The sequence below is a fragment of the Lytechinus variegatus genome, chromosome 8 (assembly GCF_018143015.1).
Source record: "Lytechinus variegatus isolate NC3 chromosome 8, Lvar_3.0, whole genome shotgun sequence".
NCBI classification, from domain to species: Eukaryota; Metazoa; Echinodermata; class Echinoidea; order Temnopleuroida; family Toxopneustidae; genus Lytechinus; species Lytechinus variegatus.
In genome coordinates this window covers 1,919,575-1,937,359 of record NC_054747.1, presented here as the reverse complement: position 1 = coordinate 1,937,359, position 17,785 = coordinate 1,919,575, and the positions used below count along the sequence as shown (strand labels likewise).

At 36.2% G+C, this 17,785-nt stretch overlaps 1 protein-coding gene across 1 annotated transcript in view; it reads right to left on the bottom strand.

Annotated features, from left to right (window-relative positions):
* Positions 1-4,906: 4,906 nt before the first annotated feature.
* The window catches only part of LOC121419796, a 16,148-nt gene continuing 3,269 nt past the window's right edge, over positions 4,907-17,785 (bottom strand). Inside the window, exons 2-10 of the mRNA XM_041614257.1 lie at positions 14,330-14,503; positions 12,997-13,305; positions 12,189-12,365; positions 11,206-11,469; positions 9,552-9,728; positions 8,576-8,844; position 8,465; positions 7,375-7,548; positions 4,907-6,101 (exon numbers count right to left, since the gene is read on the bottom strand). Of these exons, the coding sequence (XP_041470191.1) occupies positions 5,734-6,101; positions 7,375-7,548; position 8,465; positions 8,576-8,844; positions 9,552-9,728; positions 11,206-11,469; positions 12,189-12,365; positions 12,997-13,305; positions 14,330-14,503 (1,913 nt within the window). The 3' untranslated portion in view covers positions 4,907-5,733. The remainder of the gene's footprint in view (positions 6,102-7,374; positions 7,549-8,464; positions 8,466-8,575; positions 8,845-9,551; positions 9,729-11,205; positions 11,470-12,188; positions 12,366-12,996; positions 13,306-14,329; positions 14,504-17,785) is intronic.

The following is a 17,785-nucleotide window of genomic DNA, read 5'->3' as shown; positions in this document are numbered from 1 at the left end:
CAACATCAAATCTTAACCTGAGGTTAAGTTTTTGAAATGACATCATAACTTAGAAAGTATATGGACCTAGTTCATAAAACTTGGCCATAAGGTTAATCAAGTATTACTAAACATCCTATTAGAGTTTCATGTCACATGACCAAGGTCAAAGGTCATTTAGGGTCAATGAACTTTGGCCGATTTGGGGGTATCTGTTGAATTACAATCATAACTTTGAAAGTATGTTGGTCTAGTTCATAAAACTTGGACATAAGAGTAATCAAGTATCACTGAACATCCTGTGCGCATTTTAGGTCACATGACCAAGGTCAAAGGTCAATGAACTTTGGCCATAATGGGGTTATCTGTTGAATTACCATCATAACTTTGAAAGTTTATTGATCTGACTTTTGAAACTTGGACATAAGAGTAATCAAGTATCATTGAATATCCTGTGCAAGTTTCAGGTCACATGATCAAGGTCAAAGGTCATGTGAGGTCAATGAATTTTGGCCACATTGGGGGTATTTGTCACATGACCAAGGTCAAAAGTCATTTAGGGTCAATGAACTTAGACCATGTTGGGGGAATCAACATCAAAATCTTAACCTGAGGTTAAGTTTTTGAAATGTCATCATAACTTAAAAAATATATGGACCTAGTTCATTAAACTTGGACATAAGGTTAATCATGTATCACCAAACATCCTGCATGAGTTTCATGTCACATGACCAAGGTCAAAGGTCATTTAGGGTCAATGAACTTTGGCCGATTTGGGGGTATCTGTTGAATTACAATCATAACTTTGAAAGTATGTTGGTCTAGTTCATAAATCTTGGACATAAGAGTAATCAAGTATCACTGAACATCCTGTGCGCATTTTAGGTCACATGACCAAGGTCAAAGGTCAATGAACTTTGGCCATAATGGGGTTATCTGTTGAATTACCATCATAACTTTGCAAGTTTATTGATCTGACTTTTGAAACTTGGACATAAGAGTAATCAAGTATCATTGAATATCCTGTGCAAGTTTCAGGTCACATGATCAAGGTCAAAGGTCATGTGAGGTCAATGAATTTTGGCCATATTGGGGGTATTTGTTGAATTACCATCCTATCTCTGTAAGTGTATTGGTCTAGTTCCTAAAACGTGGAAATAAGAGTAACCAAGTGTCACTGAACATCGTCGAGTTATAGTAGTTTTCAAAGTCAGCAATGGTGCTATGTTGAATCGCGTGATGCAGGTGAGACGGCCAGAGGCATTCCACTTGTTTGGTTAATATGCGTCTTTTTTTCATTTTTGACAACTGGATGTAGAGGGGGGTGTCTCACAAGGGACATGTGCCCCCCCCCCCCTTTGATAAAAAAACCCGACGTGCCCCCCCCCCCTTGATATTAATCTTTTACTTGTCCAAAAAATGTTTGGGTACAAACTGTCCTTCATTTGTGGTTAAAAACCTTTTTTTGGCTTGTAAAACTTTTCGTTTTAAAAATCCTCCCCCTCCCCTCCTTTGGAAAATCCTGGATCCGCCACTGATGATTTACAAAGACCATCATCGCTCAAGATGCCGGTTTCCTATTTTTGTCTCACCTGCGTAGCAGTGTGAGACTATAGGCGCCGCTTTTCCGACGGCGGCGGCTAGTCTGCTGGGCAAACCCTTCACTCGAAATAAGGGTCTGAATGTGCAGCCTACTCATGCCTTGTGTACTCTCGCTCAGCAAGTTTTATATGTGCTAGTCTTTGCGTGGAGGCACACTTGTTGATTAAAGTTCCAATGAGGGTCTGTGCCTGCATTTACTGAACATCCTATTGGAATTTCATGTCACATGACCAAGGTCAAAGGTCATTTAGGGTCAATAAACTTAGACCATGTTGGGGGAATCAACATCAAAATCTTAACCTGAGGTTAAGTTTTTGAAATGTCATCATAACTTAGAAAATGTATGAACCTAGTTCATTAAACTTGGACATAAGGTCAATCATGTATCACCAAACATCCTGCTCGAGTTTCACGTCACATGACCGAGGTCAAAGGTCATTTAGGGTCAATGAAGTTAGACCATGTTGGGGGAATCAACATCAAAATCTTAACCTGAGGTTAAGTTTTTTTGAAATGTCATCATAACTTAGAAAATATATGAACTTAGTTCATTAAACTTAGATATAAGGTCAATCATGTATCACCAAACATCCTGCTTGAGTTTCACGTCACATGACCAAGGCCAAAGGTCAGTTAGGGTCAATGAACTTAGACCATGTTGGGGAAATCCTAACGTTACGTTTTTGAAATGACAGCAAATTATACTTAGAAAGTATATTGACCTAGTTCATGAAACTCGGACATAAGGTTAATCAAGTATCACTGAACATTCTGCATGAGTTTCACGTCACATGACCAAGGTCAAATGTCATTTAGGGTCAATGATCTTTGGCCGAATTGGGGTTATCTGTCGAATTACGATCATAACTTTGAAAGTTTATGGATCTGATTCATGAAGCTTTGACATACTAGTAATCAGGTATCACTAAACATCCTGTGCAAGTTTCACGTCACATGACCAAGGTCAAATGTCATTTAGGGTCAATGATCTTTGGCCGAATTGGGGTTATCTGTCGAATTACGATCATAACTTTGAAAGTTTATGGATCTGATTCATGAAGCTTTGACATACTAGTAATCAGGTATCACTAAACATCCTGTGCAAGTTTCAGGTCACATGATTAAGGTCAAAGGTCATTTAGGGTCACTGAACTTTGGCCAAATTGGGGTATTTGTTGAATTACCATAACTTTGAAAGTATATTGGTCTAGTTCATTGAACTTTGACATAAGATAAATTAAGTATCACTGAACATCCTATGCGCATTTCAGGTTACATGACCAAGGTCAAAGGTCAATGAACTTTGGCCGAATGGGGGTATCTATTAAATTACCATCATAACTTTGAGAGCTTATGGATCTGATTCATGAAACTTATACAGAAGAGTAATCAAGTATCACTGAACATCCTGTGCGAGTTTCAGGTCACATGATCAAGGTCAAAGGTCATGTAAGGTCAATGAAATTTTGCCATGATGGGGGTATTTGTTGAATTACAACCGTATCTCCGTAAAGTCTTGGTCTAGTTCATGAAACGTGGACATAAGAGTAACCAAGTATCCCTGAACATCTTGTGCGAGTTATAGTAGTTTTCAAAGTCAGCACTGCTGCTTTATTGAATCGCGTGATGCAGGTGAGACCGCCAGAGGCATTCCACTTGTCTGTTAATCTGTTTTTAATTAGTAATCCATTCTTTTTTTTAATAATAAAAATACTGATCCATTGCTTATAACAACGTAACTTTATTTAAATTTGTTATTATATTTGTACATATTAACTTGTAAACTAATATATCTGATATATTAAATGCAGAAATAAACGCATCCAATCAATCAATCAATCAAACTATTACTCCAATACGCTTAGTGCCGAAGAGTGCATGATATTTAATGCCTTACACCAGTGATTAATACACAGTATAGTGCACCTAGTGGGTGTTTCATAAAAGCTGTTCGTAAAGTTACGCACAACTTTACGATCGACTGGAACGTGATCTTAGGTCCTAAATCAATATTACATAGGGATATCGCATGGCATGAGAAAGGATCACCAGTCGTGCGTAAAGTCATTTGTATCTTACGAACAGCTTTATGAAACACCCACCTGATGCGTTGAAGCGTTTTATCCAACATGAAGCTAAAAATCCAATTGAGAGTTTCAGTCACACTTGAATATTTATGAAATACACCCAAATTTCAGGGTTCGCAAAAAAAAGACTCAGTTTTCTCGGTGCCATCTGAAAAGGTATCATTATACAACAACTCGCACAATTAAAACACATTTCCCTCACATTTCACAGATCACTCGTATATCATTTTATTATCCTCGCACTCTCTTTCTCTGTGACTTGTACGACATCGAATGATGTTTTTTGGTATTTTGTGACCTTTTCTTTATTGGAGCTTCCCACGATTTGGATTGTCTTCATCAGGCCTAACTCAAATTCAGTCACGCTCGCCGGGCATGTAGTGTCCTTATCTACTGCCTGCCGTAATCTAGGTATTTTTCTTGATTCCCAAATGACAATGTCCACACAGATTCAACGTATCTCTCAATCAGTTCGCTATCAGTTACGCAACCTAGGCTTCATCCGTAAATACCTCACCCGCAATGCCACAGAAAAAAATCACCCATGCTCTAATATCATCTCGACTAGATTTCGGAAATGCTCTAATGTTTGGTTTACCTCAAAATGCTCTTGCAAAACTTCAAAAATTACAGAATGCTGCTGCGCGTATAGTGACCCTCACCAATAAGCACAGCCACATCACACCCGTTCTGAAATCGCTACACTGGCTACCTGTTGAACAACGCGTTATTTTTAAGATTCTTTTATTACTCTTTCACTGTACACATTGATCCGCTCCTCTCTATAACATCTCCTTGATACACCAATATGCCCCTTCTAGATCTCTTCGTTCTCAAGACTCTGGTTTGATGGTTATCCCTAAAATCAAAACAAAGTGGGGGGAACGTACATTTGCCTATGCTGGGCCATCCGCATGGAATTCTCTTCCTCGGACCATTAAAGATAGTAGCTCTGTTGAAATGTTTAAATCTAATCTTAAAACCTATATGTTCAATTTGGCCTACAATTGATATTTATCCCTTCTATTTGTCTTCAGCACTTTTAATCTAAATACTTTTCCTTCTTTTTCACCTCTACTTTGCACTAGTGCGCCTAGAGCATTTGATATTCTTATGGATTTGGCGCCATACAAATCATATATATTATTATTATTATTATTATTAAAACATGATTGAATAAACGGCAATGAATTCATTATAGATATACACAAAATAACACACATTTTTCATATGAGGCTCTCGAGCTTTCAATTAAATTCTTACTATCGGATACTCATTCATGCTAAATTTGGGTTGAGAGTGGCAAATATTAATACACATATTGCCAAAACGACGAGAGTTCTGTGGTTGGATTCGAACCCTGGGCTTCGTTGCTGATAGTCCAGAAACTTATCCAATCGTGCACAACACCACTAAATGATATACGAGTGCATGCAAAGTATATATTTACAAATAACAACAGCAGTGCTTTCATTACAAAATATAAAAAAGTGTATAAATGCATATTATATTTGTTAGTCGCAATAGTATGGTGTGGTTATGCTTTATTTAAAATTCATTCGCAGCCAAAGGCTGGAAGTAGAATGTACAATAATTAAAAGCATAATGACACAATGCCTGAGAAATTATTACTTGTTCTTAAAACGAACTTGTCTAAATAGATGGATCTACATTTTTGGATCATGCGTAATTTTATGACAGAGACCAGTATCATTATATCTTTGATAACATGTTTGATAATTTTTTTTCCAATTAAATATGCATTTATTTTTTTCCATTTCCTTAAAATATAATTTTCCAATATAATCCATAGAAACATTTATCATAAAAGAGCGTAATTGTATAAAAGCTTTGTTAAAAGAAGGTGTGATTTCCTAAAAGTAAAAGCTTGTGGTCTGGTGGTGGGATACGCCTGTAACACAAATACAGCACAAGAGAAAGAAAGAAGGGATGTCAAACGGTAGGGTATTATTTACATTGCATAATAGATGCAGAATCATATAAAAGTATATTAAAACAAATTTAGTGAATTAAAATACTACGCTTCTACCACCTAGACCTACCTCTAACCCAAAACAGAGAGTAATATAACTACGATAAATGGAAAAGCAACAACCTCGGAAGCTTTAAGGCTTCGACTGCTACTCTTTGGCGTAGTCGCTCCGATTCTACTACCAGACCCTCCACTTACATGCCTAGCCTCTGGGGAGGGAGGGGTACACCTGTCGGCGCTATCACATAGACAGAACGTTGCATTTAAGATACCATAGAAAGTCATTTCCTCTGTATTAGGGTACAGCTCATCAGGAGGGTTGTCTGAAAAGTAATCTTCGACCACCGATTTGGGAGCGCAGACATCTCCTGAAGGACTCGAAGCAACAACGTCTGGTGGGGCGCAGGCGCGTCGTTTGTCAGTTACGGTGATGGTGTGACCTGAAATTGAGACGATCAGAGGAAAAGTGTTAAAAGGGTCCTCCATGCTGAAAATGTTCTATCAAATAATTAGAGTAAAATTCACTTTGCAAAATGCTGACAATTTCATCAATATCGGTAAATAATTACTATCACAAGTTGCTGAATTTTGTAATGAAGCAATATTAAAAAAAAAAATAAAAAAGTTGTATACACACCGTCATGATATATAACTATATCGATTTAATTATATTTAATTATATTGATTATACTGATTTAAATTTGACATGCATTTTGATTTATATTTGAATCACTTATTGAATATGTATATAATTTATTCAATGTTGAATTTTGTTCATGCTTCTATTTAAATTGAATTAATTTATCTTGTACTTATTTGTATTAGAATGAAAGAATGAAAAAAATAAATTGAATTGAATATTCATCAGCAAAGTTGATGATGTGATTTAGCCACTTCCGTTTTCCCTACGTTATTACATGATATAATTATTTCATATTGTCATATAATATGTGATATGTAAATATCTCCTGCATTAAATCAAGAGCCATTTTCTATTTTTAATGCTTGGTTAGCAAAATTTGAATAAACGTATTGCATAATGCGAAATACAAAAGAAACAAGTGGGGATATGACATCATCAATTGGCTTAGGAATATTATACATGAATAGCACGTTTCCCCCGAAATAATGATGATAATTAAAATCTCATGAATTTGTTATTCAATGTCCGACTTTGATCAACTTTCCAGTGTTTTAACTAATTTCTCTTTATTCGTTTAAATCATATTATTTTCAGCTCGGAGTACTCCTTTATTAGGTATCTGCTCACCTTGCGACTAATCAATGATCTGATTTTGGAACACGTCGCATTTTGCTTATTTTTTGAAAATGTGTATAAAAAATGAAAAATTGTATTTGAGGTTCAAATTAATTGTAAGAGTTTAGCGCACGTATCCACCTTGCTAGGTGCGCACAGCTTTTTGAGGAATTACTTCCTGTCGGTACCCATTTACCTCACCTGGGTTGAGTGCAGTACAATGTGACTTGATTTGTTGCTGAAGGATAACACCCCATGGCTTGGAACCGATCCCACGTCCTTCAGATTAAAAGACCGGATCCTCAACCACTAGACCACGAAGCCCCACGTAATATCTCAATTTAAGATGGTTGTAACTTTTCATTTTGGAGAAAATTCCATATTGTTCATTCGGACATGTTCATCAGGCTCCCAGAATATGTAAGGGTCAATATAGGCCTATCCTTGGCACTCACCAGATTCCAGTACATATAAGACGTTAACAATCCCAGTCATACATGTAGAGATGCCGTCGGAGCACACCATTTCATCGGGGTTGTCCGAGCACGAGACAATATCAGTCTCACCAGGATGTATAACGTCACCGGTTGAAGTCACCTCCTTGCATTCGATGCATATTCTTGGATCCCCTACTCAATGGAAAAGACACATAATATACATGTATGGCTTCACTTCAACACGGTGGAGATCATCATGGGCAGGGTAGTGGCGAATGATTTCCTCTTTAAAAGTTATTAGAAACTGTTTTTTTATAACTTATATCTAAACTTCTCCTCATAAAGATCTACATGTTCTACATCCCAAGCTCTTACGAACAGTGTGTGGGGGGAGCTACGAGCCATGAACCCCAAAAGACAGAGATAAAGACAAAGGAAATGAAGGCTGAAATAATTTATTTTTCGAATATTATATCAAAATCTATCAGAAGTTTAGATTGTTGTATTTCCAAGATCAGTGTTTTTGCTTTGGCTTTTGACACTTAAGTCATCATGTCTAATTCCCTAGGAAGCTTTGCTCATTATACTACTAATCCATAAATAATCGCTAGATGGTATTCATTTGTCTCGCAATCTACTATGGTCAACAAGGAAAATTCGTGATCACTCTCGCAAAAAGTGTTCACTGGCTTTCGAGGAAATTCGTGATCACTCTCGCAAAAAAGTGATCACTAGCTTACAAGTTCACTAGCTTTCGAGGGCCGCATCAAGTGACGAAAATTATCTGATAACGTAGTCTATCTAGTCCTGGGGATTGGTATAAATAGACTACGTCTCAGATACTTTTCGTCACTTGATAAAGAGTTGCAGCGGCCCTCGAAAGCTCGTGAACCTGTAAGCTAGTGAACACCTTTTGCGAGAGTGATCACGAATATCCTAGAAAGCTAGTGAACACCTTTTGCGAGAGTGATCACGAATATCCTAGAAAGCTAGTGAACACCTTTTGCGAGAGTGATCACGAATATCCTAGAAAGCTAGTGAACACCTTTTGCGATAGTGATCACCAATATCCTTGTTGGCCATAGTAGATTGCGAGACAAATGAATACCCTCTATAGCGATTATTTCGGTCCGCAATATTGAACCTATTAAGTATTAGTCCATGAATATAACGCCAGTCTAGAGTCAGTCTGATTCAAAATAAGGTGCCAAAACATGACCTCACCTTGTCCCCTCGAGCCTTCGTTTAGACCATCGCTGGGCGAAGGTGGTGTGCATTTGTCGCCGCTGTCACAGACGCAGAAGGTTGCGTCCACTATACCACGGAACTCCATGATGCCCATATCGGGGTACAGTTCTGCGGGATCGTTGGTAGAGAAGTAGGACTCGACCACGGTTTGATCTACGCAATGATCTCCAGAGGGAGTAGAGCCGACGACCTCTTCAGGAGCGCAGGCACGTTTCTCATCGCGGAATGTTACATTTTGACCTTGTTGTTGATGAAAGCAGAGACGACGAAAATAGTTAGGTTTACTAAACTATTAGATTAACCTTGATGAATAAAATTGAATGATAATTAAGACCAAAAAGTCACCAATAACACAGCTCTACCTAGTTCAGTGTATGCATGGTATGCCATATATTTCATTTATGCCAACTTTTATTGTAATTTCCTGAACAACACCCCGGCGGCAATTACTCCGGATTTACTTTTGTCTATATGTAGGGTAAGGGCTGCATTAAGGTTTTATGACATGTTTAGAGTATGACATAGTGTGAAACTCAGGGTTAAAGTTAGTCATTCTATTAGTGTGTGGAATTTAGAGCAGAGCAAATGTCGCCGGAGAAAAAGTCTTGGAACCCATCAACAATGTCTGATTTTATAAATAATTGATTCTCTGTCCAGGCATGCAATTAGAAAAGCATGTTTTTTATTTAACAGACTCATTATTTCATGTGATTTCGATTGGTAGTGTGGTAATGCTGACCTTAACTTCTTAACATCCCAATTACTTTTGTTGAGATACTTGAAAAAAAAATACTGCTTTTGTCTGCTCTTGACTGCAGACGCGATGATAAAACGGAAATAACGAAGGATTTACACTGATCAGATGGCACAGTACCAATCGTTTAAAGTCAATTGTTGTGTCACTAAATATTCAATATATTGGTGCATTATCTATTTGGATTACTTACCAGTTTCTATATTGTAATATCTAACATTGATGACCCCAGTCATACATGTTGAGATGCCATCGGGACATTCCATGTCGCCCGGGTTGTCTGTGCACGATTCATATTCACTTTCACCAAGTTCCATATCAATATCATCAGAAGTTACTTCCTTACAGGTTAAACAAGTTCTACCCATTCCTGTATGGTAAGACAATTTTATATGATAAAAAAGGGACATGATTTATGCTTTCTAGATATATATGTGTATTTTCTTATATGATCTAAATGTACATTAATATAGTGAACGTGGTGCAGCGATTAATGAATAACTGAACCGGACTGTTCGAGAGTGCTAAACATTGGAAAATGGGGAGTTTAGTTGTATACATGTAGGTCAAAATCAAATGATTGGCTGAGATGTATTACGTGACCAATCACTTATTTTTGGCTAACATGAAAATTTGATTAAGACTCAATCAATTTACAATTTTTTTGTTGTGCGATGAGGTTGTCAGAACCGTGCAAAAGATGTGACCACGATTCGGAGTTAAGAGTTTAAATTCTAGATTGTTTCTTTAATATGGGAAAAGATGTTACATTTTGCATATTCTGGGGAAAACTGTTCCATAGGCATGATAGGTTTGAACCATAAAAATGCAAAGATTTCTTGTAATACTCTGTTCGAGGCGTTTTGGTTTTTAATCGAGTTTGACAGTTGATATCACGATAAACAATATATTCCTTTACATATATTCGAACTAAGTCATTAGTTAATTCAAACATGATACTGTTGTCTTTGCACAATGGTTTGCTATATAGTTTCATTGGGTGCGAAGAACATTGGAAAATCAGCGTTCAAATCGATCGAGTATAGTTTTTTTTTGGAGTTTTTGTATTTTCTTAATATTGCACTTACTAGTTCTGCCCCAACTAACGATACCGTAATAATTATGTTGCAAGATTAATGCAATATATAACATGGTTAATATGTTTTGCGGAGTAGGGTGTTTTATTTGTCTGATACAACCAATTATTCTTGAAATCTTCGTAAATACTTGTTCAATATGTTTGTTCCATGAAAATCAATCATCAAGAACAACACCTAAATATTTAAATTCATGTACCTGCTCGATAATTTATTTGTCATAATAAAATTGACATTTTAACCTTTCCTTTTGGACCCAATCAACATTCTTTTGCATTTCTTTAAATTCAATTTGAATTTATTAGATTCTACCCAGTCATGCCAGTTACATATCTTGGTAAATTCTTTTTGGAGTAATTTAGATACTGTATTAACATTTCGGTCTTTACTAAAAAGTAGCATCTGCATATAAAATTGTGTAATTTCTGCTTACGTGCAGCGGCGAGGGGCCTAGGGCCATGAACCCCAAAAGGTTTCACGACCAACAATAAAGGTGGAGATGAAGAAAAGGGAAATAAAGGGTGAAATGTTTTTTTCGAATATTATATCAGAATCTAGCAGAACTTCATATTGTTGTATTTGTTTATCACATTGTTGTATTTCAAAGGTCTGTGTTTTTGCTTGGTCTCTGGGTACATACGTCATCCTGTCTGATCCCATAAAAACCTTTGCTCATTATACTAATAATCCTAAGCTCCATATACCAGTCTAGAGTCAGTCTGATTAAAATGTGCCAAAAAATGACCTCACCTTGTCCCATCGAGCCTTCGTTTTGACCGTCACTGGGTGAAGGTGGTGTGCATCTGTCGCCGCTGTCACAGACGCAGAAGGTTGCGTCCACTATACCACGGAACTCCATGATGCCCATGTCAGAGTACAGTTCGGCGGGATCGTTGGTAGAGAAGTAGGACTCGACCACGGTTTGATCTACGCAATGATCTCCAGAGGGAATAGAGCCGACGACCTCTTCAGGAGCGCAGGCACGTTTCTCATCGCGGAATGTCACATTTTGACCTTGTTGTTGATAAAAGCAGAGACGACGAACATCTGTTTTAGTTAGGTTTACTAAACTATTAGATTAACCTTGATAAATAAAATTGAATGATAATTAAGACCAAAAAGTCACCAATAACACAGCTGTACCAAGTTCAGTGTATGCATGGTATGCCATATATTTCATTTATGCCAACTTTTATTGTAATTCCTGTACAACACCCCCGGCGGCAATTACTCCGGATTTAATTTTGTCTACATGTAGATTTTTGGTTAGGGCTGTATTAGGGTTTTATGATATGTTTAGAGTATGACATAGTGTTAAACCCAGGGTTAAAGTTAGTCATTCTATTAGTGTGTGGAATTTAGAGCAGAGCAAATGTCGCCGGAGCAAAAGTCATGGAACCCATCAACAATGTCTGATTTTATAAATAATTGATTCTCTGTGCAGGCATGTAATTAGAAAAGCATGTTTTTTATTTAACACACTCATTATTTCATGTGATTTCGATTGGTAGTGTGGTAATGCTGACCTTAACTTCTTAACATCCCAATTACTTTTGTTGAGATACTTGAAAAAAAATACTGCTTTTGTCTGCTCTTGACTGCAGACGCAATGATAAAACGGAAATAACGAAAGATTTACACTGATCAGATGGCACAGTACCAATCATTTAGAGTCAATTATCGTGTCACTAAATATGCAATATATTGGTGCATTATCTTTTTGGATTACTTACTAGTTTCTCGATTGTAATATCTAACATTGATGACCCCAGTCATACACGTTGAGATGTCATCAGGACATTCCATGTCGCCCGGGTTGTCTATGCAGGATTCATATTCACTTTCACCAAGTTCCATATCAATATCATCAGAAGTTACTTCCTTACAGGTTAAACAAGTTCTACCCATTCCTGTATGGTAAGACAATTTTATATGATAAAAAAGGGACATGATTTATGCTTTCTAAATATATATTTATATTTTTCTCATATGATCTAAATGTACATTAATAATTGTTGAATGTGGTGCAGCGATTAATGAATAACTGAACAGAACTGTTCGAGAGTGGTATAGATAGGGAAATGGGGAGTTTAATCACATGGGTCTTAATCAGATGATCGGCTGATATATATCACGTGACCAAGCATTTATTTTGGCTAACATGAATATTTAATAAAGACTAGATAAATTTACATTTGTGTGTGTGTGTGTGTGCGATGAGGTAGTGCGATAACATTTAATTGCTATACACTGTATGTCATCAATAATGTGTATCATTATTGATGAGGAAATGGGAAAACCTGGAAAATGGGATGGTAATCCCCCCCCCCCATTTTTTGTTTAAGAAACCATGACTAGGAAGATTAAAGGTTTAGATGCGCCTGACAGGGGCGGATCCAGCTTTCGCCAATAGGGGGGGGGGCGTATTTTTTTTTTACCAACATTGTCCCCGATCGGCCCTGTTTTTCGGCGTTTTCTGAAGTAAAAAGGATTTTTTGTTTGTTGCCAAAAAATAGATTTAAATGCAACTCGATCAACTACCTGATCTAGCTGACGTGACTTGACGTTGCGTAACGGTGTCTATTGTGTCAGTGCTTCCTCTCGGTGGACCCTCGCCGTCGGGAGATGGCGGTGTGCATCTATCGCTGCTGTCACACACACAGAAGGTTGCGTTGACGATGCCATGGAACGTCATACCGCCATCGTTTGGGTAAAGTTCTGCTGGATCGTTGGCAGAGAAGTAGGAATCGATGACAGACCGGTTTAAGCACTGGTCTCCAGGAGATATTGAAGCAAGTATCTCTTCTGGTGCGCATGCTCGTTTCTCATCGCGGAAGGTCACGTTTTGGCCTGTTAATGAAGAAAAAAAAGGTGAATGGCATAATGATACCATATAACTAGTCCAGCTTTCCTGTTTTATCATAAAATAATCGTCACTGTAGATTATGTCATGGAGAATGATGGTAAATAATGGAAAAAATAAATTGAGTGGCGACCGCCTCTTTATTTTGCGCGTACTCGAACTAGTTCATAACGCGTTGTGATCACGGCGAGTAACGTTCGATGCGGGAACTACCCTCCATCACGTTACAGACTTTGGCTAATTATATGGCTAGATTTTCAGTATGCGGAACGCCATGGCCTATAAAATTATGTTTCCATAAGAGATTAAGTGTTACTAATACACCATACAGCATATATTGCCTTGTTATCAGTATTTTTCACTAGGATTTTCTAGTTCTAGTTTCTTTGTTTAATTTTCAAATGAGCGCTTTCCAAAAATTAATACTTAATTTGGTAAGATGGAAACTGTTGGTATATACTACTACTACTACTACTACTACTACTACTACTTCTACTATACTACTGCTGCTGCTGCTGCTACTTCTACTACTACTGAGACTACTACTACTACTACTACTACTACTACTACTACTACTACTACTACTACTACTTCTGCTTCTATTACTACTACTACTACTACTACTACTACTACTACTAATAATAATAATAATAATAATAATGACAAAACTACTACTACTGCTGCTACTTACACTCTACTACTACTGCTACTATTACTACTACTACACAGTAAAAAAACCGCTGTTTACTATATGAACCTTACAATAACTGTTTAAACAGCTTAAACAAGTGTTTAAATCTTAAGCAACAAAGTCTTATTTGAATATCTAATCTTCAATAAATTAAACATAATTGCTGTAAGGTTCATATAGTAAACAGCGTTGTTTAAAATCTTAAACAGCGTTTTAACCGTGTACTACTGCTACTACTACTACTATACTTCTACTACTACTACTACTACTAATAATAATAATAATAATAACAATAATAATACTGCTACTGTATTAAATACCTGATTCGAGTCCATATCGAACAATGATGACCCCAGTCATGCACGTTGAGATTCCATCAGGGCATTCCATGTCGCCCGGGTTGTCTGTACACGATTCATATTCACTGCCGCCAAGTTCCATATCAAAATCATCCGAAGTTACATCCTTACACGTTAGACAAGTTCTACCCATCCCTATATTGAATAAGAAAGGGTAAATTTCATTTAAATTTGTAAGTAATCTTCATTTAAATTTGTAAGTAATCTTCATTATTATGGGAAAATATTTGTGATCAATAATGTTGTAGGCTATTTTCATTTAAATATATACAATACAATATACTTATATATTAAAAAAATGGGGAATTTCATAAAACCCTGCTGGAACGATAGATAGATAGATAGATAGATATAGATAGATAGATAGATATATATAGATAGATAGATATAGATAGATAGATAGATAGATAGATAGATAGAGATAGATAGATAGATAGAGATAGATAGATAGATAGATAGAGATAGATAGATTAATATATAGATAGATAGATAGAGATAGATAGATAGATAGAGATAGATAGATAGAGAAAGATAGATAGATAGAGATAGATAGATAGATAGATAGATAGATAGAGATAGATAGAGATATATAGAGATAGATAGATAGAGATAGATAGATAGATAGAGATAGATAGATAGATAGATATATAGATAGATAGATAGATATATAGATAGATAGATAGAGATAGATAGATAGATAGATAGATAGAGATAGATAGATAGAGATAGATAGATAGATAGATAAATAGATAGATAGAGATAGATAGATAGAGATAGATAGATAGATAGATAGATAGAGATAGATAGATAGATAGATAGAGATAGATAGATAGATAGAGATAGATAGATAGATAGAGATAGATAGATAGATAGAGATAGATAGATTAATATATAGATAGATAGATAGAGATAGATAGATAGATAGAGATAGATAGATAGAGAAAGATAGATAGATAGAGATAGATAGATAGATAGATAGAGATAGATAGAGATATATAGAGATAGATAGATAGATAGAGATAGATAGATAGATAGAGATAGATAGATAGATAGATATATAGATAGATAGATAGATATATAGATAGATAGATAGAGATAGATAGATAGATAGATAGAGATAGATAGATAGAGATAGATAGATAGATAGATAGATAGATAGAGATAGATAGATAGAGATAGATAGATAGATAGATAGATAGAGATAGATAGATAGATAGATAGAGATAGATAGATAGATATAGATAGATAGATAGATAGATAGAGAAAGATAGATAGATAGATAGATAGATAGATAGAGAAAGATAGATAGATAGAGATAGATAGATAGATAGATAGATAGAGATAGATAGATAGATATAGATAGATAGATAGATAGATAGAGATAGATAGATAGATATAGATAGATAGATAGATAGAGAGAGATAGATAGATAGATAGATAGAGATAGATAGATAGATAGATAGATAGATAGATATAGATAGATAGATAGATGGTTTATTAATAAAAATCAAGACATCCTCATCGCTAAAGCCAAATTGCGATGTATTTACAAGGTAATAATGACTCCAAAAAATATTCAAACAATAACAGATAATTACAAAATAAATGATACGGACAAAGTATGGTATTGAAAAAAACAGTGCCACACAATTGATCATAGTGTGTTCACATATTGCACGGTGTGACATTATTAGTCACACTGTTAAGATGCTCAAATTGAACAGTGTGTGATATTTGGACAGCGTGTTCACATAGTCGATGATGTGAATATGCCATTCACGCTGTTAAAATGCTCAAATACGACAGTCTGAGGATATTTTGAACAGCGTGTTCACATAGTCGATGATGTGAATATGCCATTCACACTATTAAAGTGCTCAAATTCAACAGTGTGAAGAAATTTTGAACAGTGTTTTCACATAATAGATGATGACTATATGCCATTCACACTGTTGAAATGCTCCAATTCGACAATGTGAAACTGATTTCACTTTGTGTTCCACACTGTGGCACACACACTGCTAAAACTCCGGTGTTGATTTAACACCAGCCCGGAATCTATGTCCATACCAGAGAAGTATCGAAACAACACCAGTTTGGAATCAAACCGATGCTGTTTTATTACTAATTGGTGTTGCACAAAAACCTGTCTGGTGTTAGACCAAAACGAAACTGGTGTTGTTTAACACTTCTCTGGTGTGGACATACATGTATATAGATTCCGGGCTGGTGTTAAATCAACACCAGAATTTTTGCAGTGCAGTGTTGGACACTGTGTTCTTTTCAATAGGGAACATTTGCACGTCATGCACGCTGGTTATTCTTGGACAGTGTCATCAATGATAGTGAATGATGTGTAATCATTCCATGCCAGTTTTGTTTCATACATGAAATCTCTCATTATAACGGAAATTATGTGAGTTTGTAATTTAGTTTCAATATAAGGACACAGCAAATATTGCAATCATATACATATTCAGTGAATCTAATATCTGGTATGGCAGGTATGGCGAGAGGTTAAAAGGATCATTTTCTACTCGCTAGTATTCCTTTGATATTTACCCCTGTATACGTACATAAACATAAATTGTCTTACTCATTGAGCAATTGCATTATACTGTTATAATCTCATATGATAATACATGTTGCATATCTTGCATTCTGAGTATTTTCTTTATGGTTATTCATTTGAATACATGTAAGCTTGAAATGTACACAAAGGCATACAAATATCGCCGATTCGATATGAGCAGGATTATTTAAGCTACAGGAGCCACTGTTAACATGTTTAAACAAGCTGTGACACATGACATTTAAACGAGAACAACTGCTATGCAAACATATCGAAATCTTTCGAAAGGTCTTTATTTCCCTTACTAATAAGACTGTTTTTTCGGCTTGGCCCCAGGGACTTGGCACGTTCATTAGGACAACAGAAGTTAATTTGCTTTCTGTATGCCCGAGTACGCCAGAGATGGCGCTCTCCAATAATTACTTCTCAATTCCTTCTATGTTTACACTATAATTCATCAAGAATCACAGTATTTCCTGGAAAAGTAGAAGGATTATATATATAAAAAAGTCAGAACATAGATGAATAAATATGAAGAAAAGAACAGAAAAGAGGCAAAATATTATGTAAACATATTGATTAAGAGCAAACTTCGACACTGACCAAAGAAATTGCATCACCACCTAAAATGGCCTCACCAAATTAACAACCTATGAAAAGTTAACATAATAGATAAAAGGTTACTACCAAACTTGACAGAGCAGAGCCGAGCGACAGAGTGATCCTGAAATGAGCCTTCCACACCCAATAAACACACGCCCTAAGCAATCCCACCCCTCCCCCTCCCTCATTCAAATGACACCCAACGCAGAGCCAGCACACCGCCCCAAGCAATACCCCCCCCC